We start from the raw sequence: 7,648 nt of genomic DNA, 5'->3' as shown, positions 1-7,648 counted from the left end.
ATTTTGGGACAATATCCTCTGATAAAGAGTGCCTTTATATACATGTTTAAATCACAATGATTTGACATTTAAATATGATTTCCCTACGACATTAAGTTTCCTTTTTTTTTCCCCCCCAAAAAAAGATGCGCGCTATAGTCAAGAAAACCTGGTTAATTTAATTGTTAATTTGTTACCTTTTTTTAACAATGTTATGTCAAGTCTGATGCATTCACTTAAATGGCAAGGCATATGATTCATTCAATAAACTGGAGTAGCAGAGAAGTACTGAGTATCAGCCAATACACACAGTACAGGTATCTGATCAGGAAAAACTGGATTGCAACTCTATAGGCTATTTTCAATCGATGTACCAAATATAGAAGGGAGGAAAACTAACAAAGATTGCTATATAAGCCACAAAGCATCTTGGAGTCAAAAATGATCAAAAAATCTGCGTGAACGTGTTCATGCTAATATAATTCTTACAGTTTAAAGGTTAAAGACTAATTCAGGTACCAAAAAAGATTTGAAAACTTACTTAACCAGAAGCTAATAAAGCAAAGCGTATAATTAGCAGGGAGGTGTCATGACTCAGAACAGTAACAGCTCTATTTCCTACTATGCATAGCTTTGGAGTATCTAATATAAGGCCTTGCAAAAGTGATTACGGCCCTGTGATTTTTTAGAATGTTTTTAGTTTTTTGTCTCTTTTTTTCTCTTTTTTTGCGTTTCACTTTATTAAAACCCTTAAATAAAATGAAGTGCCAAAATAGAGCTCATCTACTTTATTGTTATGATGAAAACAACTACTCTGAGGAGGATTTTTAGGATTTTTTGAGAACTTTAGTTGACTAATATTGTTACTTTGGAGGGGCTGCAGAGATCTACAGCTCACATGCAACAATTTACATTTAAGGAAGCTTTCTGTTGTGAAATCAGGAAATCTATCCTTGATAGGTAAGGCAAGAAAAAAGCCATATGAAGTTCTATTTGCATTTTGCTCTAAAACATTTAGGGAACACAGAAAATGTGTCAAAAACAAGGGGTTCTGATCAGGGGAAATGAAACATTTTGAATTTTAAGCAAAATGCTACATGAGGGGGGAAACCAACAATAGACAGCACCTTGAACACACCATCCTTAATGTGACACACAGTGGAGGCAGCATTATGGTGTGGGGATAAGTGTTGTAATTCCAACGGGATGATATTAAAAATACTATAAGACGTTTTGTATTTATGAAGATAAATAACAACTACAGAAAAATATATTTTCTTAACAATTCATCGACAATGACTATTATGTTGTAAATATCAATTGCAAAAAAATTGTTTATGATTGTTTGTTACAAGAAAAAACAGTAAAAAGCGAAAGCAATGCAAATACTCTGATGACTTTTTTAAAGTCAAAATGCTTATCGGTAGTTATTTCATTGCGTCTGTTCACTTGTCTTTTAAAAAGACTATTTCAGTAATAAGTGATATAAAGGAATTTGAGCTAAGAGCTGCGACTTAGTTTCCCCTTGAGAGAGTGCTACACAAAGACAATCATGGACGAGCAATCTGATCTTTGTCCCTGCAGGACAAATGAGGGCTGTAAGCCTACACCTGAAATTAATGTGATAGGCTTTGCAACACGCCCTTCTCATCCGTATTCAGCAGGGCTATCAGACACAAGCAGGAAGAAAACTCTCAAATCAAATAGGTATATCAGCTTGATTGTTCAGTGATTTAGATACCAAAGTTCAAGATTAATGTATACATAATACTTCTATAGAGAATGGGCTACAAGCATGGAGCCAAAAACTGAAAGACATAGGGACAGAAGGAAAGCAAGAAGGAAGAAAACAGGGAAGAGGGAGAATAATAAAGCAGAAAAAAGAAAGATGCAAGACTCAATAAGGAAGAGGAATTACAAGGAAGGGGTGGGGTATAGAGAAAAACTAAAGGAGAAGAATGGAATGGGAGGAGGACAGGAAGCTACAGGGATGGAAAGAAAATGAGGCTATAAGAATTAAGGGGAAAAGTAACAAATTATGACTTACGCCTATAGCTTAAACTTGCACATTATCTGGATTATTACCAAATTTAAATAAATCGTTTCTTGGTATGAGGCACACCTCTTGTAAAAAAAAAAAAATCCATAAAATCCATTCACAAGTTTCCAATCGATCCGGCTTACAAACCAACAATGTTCCCTTTTCTTGTGTTTGTATTTTCGATAAAATACCTCCGTATTTTTTTTGTCTGATGCTGAGGTTGTCAATAGTCACTGCTGCCACCCTCTGGTTTAGTGGGGAACTGCTTGTTCAGCCAAATATCCACATCTCACAAGGTTAGAGAATGTTTTAAAAATTCCTCTATCCAGCCAGAATTTATCAGATTGCTCAAATCTGTCCATACATTTGTAAGTTATCCAGTGCACAGAGAGACAAATACACAAACGTTACCTTCCTGGCAGAAATAATAAATGCATTACGGAAGAAGAAGACAGTGAGACGCAAAGAAAAACCAAGGTATATAGATAAAAGAATGAAGTGTGAAGTCTGTTTTTATGCAACATTTCCTTTACAAACCATTAAATTAAAGGCAATTGGCACTATATTGTGTTTTTGGGGCGATGAAGCATCATTTCTGGAGTTGAGGCAGTCAAAGTAGAAGACGTGGACTAAATCAAACCCCATCTTAACATATACTGATGAACATATACAGCACTTGCTTTTTTATCTTTGACAGCTGGGTAAAATATCTCAATATAAAGTGATATTGCAATATTGTTATAATACTGTACTGTGATTCAAGTATCGTGACAGGTATTGTACACATATTCCAATACTCGACCCTACTGTACAAGCTGAGCAGAAATTAGGTCCAGTGATGGCATTAAGCCGAGCTCCCGCAGGGCTGCCCTTAGTCCTGTTAACAGTCCTTTTCATAACCTTTATGGACAGGATTTCTAGACACAGCCAAGGGCCAGATGGGGTCTGGTTTGGGGCCCAGCAAATTTTTTCTCCCTGCTTTTCACAGTTGATGTGGTTCTGCTGGCTCCCTCCTGCCAAGATCTACAGCATGTGTCAAGATTTTCTTTCCCCTTTTAAGTCGACCGCCCCTTTTGCAGCAATAATAAGCCAACCAAACCTGAGACTGACAAACACTTATGTCTCCAGATCTTCATCTGAGACTCCTCTTCTAGACTATCTACTTCATTCTAATATCCACTGACCACAGCTCCAACACAGTGCCAAAAAGCTCTCAGATTGTCAAAATCCATTTAAATAACCAAGTTTACATGTTGGTGGGCCTGGTTTTAACAACACACACAGCATTGCCCAATGATGCATTGCTAATAAAAGCCAACAAGACCCTGAATGAGCCAAAATAGAACTCATTGCAAAACACTGATCTTGTGTGGCTGACCACTCAACAAAGTCAACCAAAAATGCCAGCAAAACCAAGCAAAGCACATCAAATCTGATCTATCTTCAAATCGTTTTTCATCAAAGATATTTTCATCTGAATAAATTCTGGAATATATCCAATCAACAGCTTATTATTCAACAAAGAGCTTGTTCTGTTGGATCATTGGATTCTGTAGAATGCAACCTGTCCAAAGTTGTATGAAGGTCCCTGATTGGACAAACCGTTATTTAGATATGCCCGTGCATCTGTCTGCTACTTAGTGTGTAATTACAGTGTGTAAAGAAGCAGGGCTGAAAAAAATACATATAAAAACTTGTGGTTTAGGATAAGAAAACTGTATTTTTATAACCAAATAGATAACACCATTTCAAATTTTAAATCTCAAGAATGAATTCCAAATTTCACATGTTATACCAAACTGTGACAGAATGACACAGTAGGGGTCAACAAGGATTTATTTCAATCTAAACATCGCTAACTTCTCAGTTGCTTGTTGGATGAACACCAAACTTGCTACATATAAAACCAAGATGTTGTAGTTATAGTTTATTATCTTTATTTACTTTGTTAAAAGATAAGTAAGAAGTTTTGAGTGTGAATCAGATTATTTTTGGGCTTTTTTTTTTACAGTGGAAGTTTAAATTAAAATTAGATTGACTTTGGCCCACAACAATTCACTTTTAGCTACAAACAGATTTAGGAGCAAAGTTACAAGAGCTCTGTAAAAATGTAAGACGGTTGGATTTATCACTTTGATTCAAAGTGATTCAAAGTTTTCTATCTAAGGAAAACCAGTTGATTGCATCGACTCATTGACTAGAAGGCAATCCCTCACACTAAGCATGTTTGTAGCGACAGTGGAGAGGAAAAACTCCCTTTTAACAGGAAGAAACCTCCAGCAGAACCAGCCACAGTGTGAGCGGCCATCTGCCGAGGCTGACCGGGGTTCAAGAAGGCAGAAGCAGAGATACAAAAGGCAACTGTAAAAGGCGGCTCTTTTATTTCATTTTATCTTCTTTCTCTTGTTAAGGGTGCTCATATTATTTTGTGTGTGTCTCTTCTCACAATACTGCACAAAAAGAATCCAGAGGGGGAAACAAATTACCTAATTTAGTACTGGGGCATTTTTTTTTTTTCATATAAAGTGAAAATAACCTACATTTAGGATGTCTCTAAAAAGTAAATAAAATACTATGTTGAAACAAATAGCACAGAAACTTGTGAAAGATCCAATGTTAAACATTTAGAAAAAGGATTTGCAAATAGGTCCAACTGCAGGTGATGATCAATGGGATGTTCTTCTGGATGCAATCAAAATAGCTAAATCTGAAAACTGAATTCCTGTTGTGTTTGCTTTATGTTTTTAATATCTTATAGACATAACACAAGCTTTTCAACGGTTCCATATGAACTGACATTTTCTATACAAAATGGCCAATTAAAAGATTTAAGTGCTTTTTTAAGATTTAAGTCTGTTGTGCATCAACCATCACAATATTCCTTTTACTGTCAATCTAAAAGTATTTTTGTCCTACTTAGAGGATACAAACTAGACAAAAAAACTTTTCTAATAATGCTAAAATTAAATTAATTACAATTATAAAATTACACATCATCAAAAGGTAGCACAGAAATAAATAAGTTGATGTTTTAATAGTAAAAATGTGAATTTCAGACAAAGTACACCATTGTTCCTCAGAGTGAGAGATATAAAAATGAACAGAAATTCTAATATTCCTCTTTAACAAGACAAATGTAAACCTTTTTTATATTTTTAACAATACATTCATAGTATGCTGCAGCAAAATGCAGAGTATGACAACTGCATTTGCTTTTGTCATATTATTGAACATATTTGCACCAGAACATCAGTGTTACCTTAGAAGATGAACTGTAAAATATCTTCTGCCTCCATTTATCTGTTTACTACAGTGTGTTGAATTCATGTTAATGTGTATTTAAATACATTTCAATTAGTGGAAAAATTGCAGGGGGGATATGAAAAAAAAAAAAAGTCTAATTAACCAAAACTTTGCAGAAGCGGGAGCAATTCAAAGTAAAATCCTGTTTGATTTTTTGGTATGAAATTAATAGTTCAGCAATGCTCCAGAATTTGAGGATCTGATGGGAAGAATATTTATACTATAAGATAATACTGTCCATACTATTGCAAAGCACTGAAAGTTTATCAAATCCCTTCAAACATAAAATGTTTGGTCACCATTAGAAATTGCAGAAGACAAAGCCAAATCCCAATCACGAAGTCACAGCAGGTAGTAGACCAACAATAGATAAACAGCACCTGCTCAAGCCTTATTAGACTGGGGGTGTGGCTATTAATGGAGGAAAAATAAGATTGTTTCTCTTCAGTAATAAAAAAAAAATATCAGTGCTTCTCACTCCCTTTAAATAAACAATCTCTTACACAAGATAATTTTTACTTTCTTTCAGTTATCCAACTTTTTTAGTCCAAGGAACAAACAGCTTTCCTTTGGTTTAAAGTGTATTTTTTTTTAAAACGGGGTAAAATTAACATGAGGCTCGTTCAAACTGAGACATTTTTTTACGGAGGAGGATTAGGGCCACTGAAAACATATTAAAACATGTTATTCTGTATGATACAAGAAAAAAAGTCAGAATTCTGGCTTTTTTTCTCAGAACTCTGGCTTTTTCTTTGAGAATTCTGACTTTAATCTCAGAATTCTGACTGAATTCTGACAGCTAACAAACATGTTAGCAACAAGCTGTACCCATGTCTGTTTTAGAGGCTCAACTAGCTCTCTTATGCTAATCACCTTCTGCTCTTCCATTAATGAAATAGCATCACCAGGGACCCCTTCGGCACGTATAAAAGTCACCTAATTCCATGATTTTCCACCAATGTGTCACTGGCCCTCTCAAGCAACTCACATCTTTGTCAGTGAAGCTGAGTGCTCCCACATCTCTTTCTTCATGGTGCCCATCTACATTAAGATCCAACATTCTGAGATTAAAGTCAGAATTCTGAGGAAAAAAAGCCAAAATTCTGAGATTAAAGTCAGAATTCTGAGGAAAAAAAGCCAGAATTCTGAGATTAATGTCAGAATTCTGAATTTTTTTCCCATATTAAACAGAAATTATATTTTAAAATCAGTTAACTTTTTTTCTGAGGAAAAAAGTCAGAATTCTGAGGGGAAAAAAAGCCAAAATTCTGAGATTATATTCAGAATTCTGAGAAAAAAGTCAGAATTCTGTGGAAAAAAAGTCAGAATTCTCGCCTTTTTCACATATTAAACAGAAATTATATTTTTAAATCAGTGAACTTTTTTTTCAGTGGCCCTAATCCTGTTTCGTAGCCTATTTTATGGTTTATTAGTCCCTGTAGTGAAAAATAAAAAGCCCTCATTTATTTCTAACAATCCACCTGTGACACAGGAAGGAAAGACGCGCTGACTGAGAACAGCTGACAAAATGTCAGCAACAGGTGTTAGTGTACAGGAGGAGCGCACAATGTGGTTTATTATAAAAAAATTAAAGTTCAATCAAAAGGACTGAAGTTGAGTAAAGAAGAACGGGTCGTGTTAAAGTACAGCGACCGGTTGGGTGAATTGGTTGATAGATATTTTAATCCTATTCCCGTGACCGAGCCGGTGGAGAACTCCTGTTTCCCTGCAAGTCACGGTTTAAAAACAGCGAAAGGGAAAATAAGAAGAACCAGCGGCTCAGGTAAGCGCTGCCGCGCAGCTGAAAGAAGGCGCATGCAAGTTAAAAGTATTTGTAAAAGTTTAAAGTCGTCTCAGCTTGAGAGCTCACCTTGGGACTCCGGAGGAGAGGTGTCGCTGCCATCCTGCTCCGCCATTTCTCCTGACGTCAGCTGATAGGGATCAGCAGCAGGAGCCACAGGGACCTGATCCTGACACCGGGGGCCCCTCCCACCCACAGGTAAACCACTTCCATCCTACAAAGCCAAATTACCCTGGAAATTATGAACATATATCATATTATTAAATCGAATAGAATGTTTCTTTGCGCTAAAAAACTACAAAAAAAAAAAAATACAATCTTATTATATTTTTACTTTTTAAAACACTCAGGTTTTTAGAGTTGACAGTAAAACTTGATGGGCCTCAACAATATCCAACCTTTAACAGAACTTTTAATAAGAGAAAGTTGGCAGGTGAAGCTGTTCTGTTTTGGATTTAAGGACATTTTATCACGCCATCTGGTGGCTTTCAGTTGTCAACGCAGAAAACTGCGCCTATATTTTT

The 7,648-nt window shown here is 35.7% G+C and overlaps 1 protein-coding gene across 5 annotated transcripts in view; it reads right to left on the bottom strand.

The window, feature by feature from the left end:
* map7 (microtubule associated protein 7) overlaps nt 1-7,281 on the bottom strand; it is a 38,506-nt gene extending 31,225 nt beyond the window's left edge. For all 5 annotated transcript variants that reach the window (XM_015394516.1, XM_015394517.1, XM_015394518.1 and 2 more), the window contains exon 1: nt 7,194-7,281. In XM_015394516.1, coding sequence (XP_015250002.1) covers nt 7,194-7,239 — 46 coding nt within the window. In that variant the 5' untranslated portion in view covers nt 7,240-7,281. The remainder of the gene's footprint in view (nt 1-7,193) is intronic.
* Nucleotides 7,282-7,648: the final 367 nt, after the last annotated feature.

The sequence above is a fragment of the Cyprinodon variegatus genome, unplaced genomic scaffold (genome assembly GCF_000732505.1).
Source record: "Cyprinodon variegatus isolate N-32 unplaced genomic scaffold, C_variegatus-1.0 Scaffold690, whole genome shotgun sequence".
Classification (NCBI taxonomy): Eukaryota; Metazoa; Chordata; class Actinopteri; order Cyprinodontiformes; family Cyprinodontidae; genus Cyprinodon; species Cyprinodon variegatus.
This window is presented reverse-complemented; position numbering and strand designations above follow the sequence as displayed.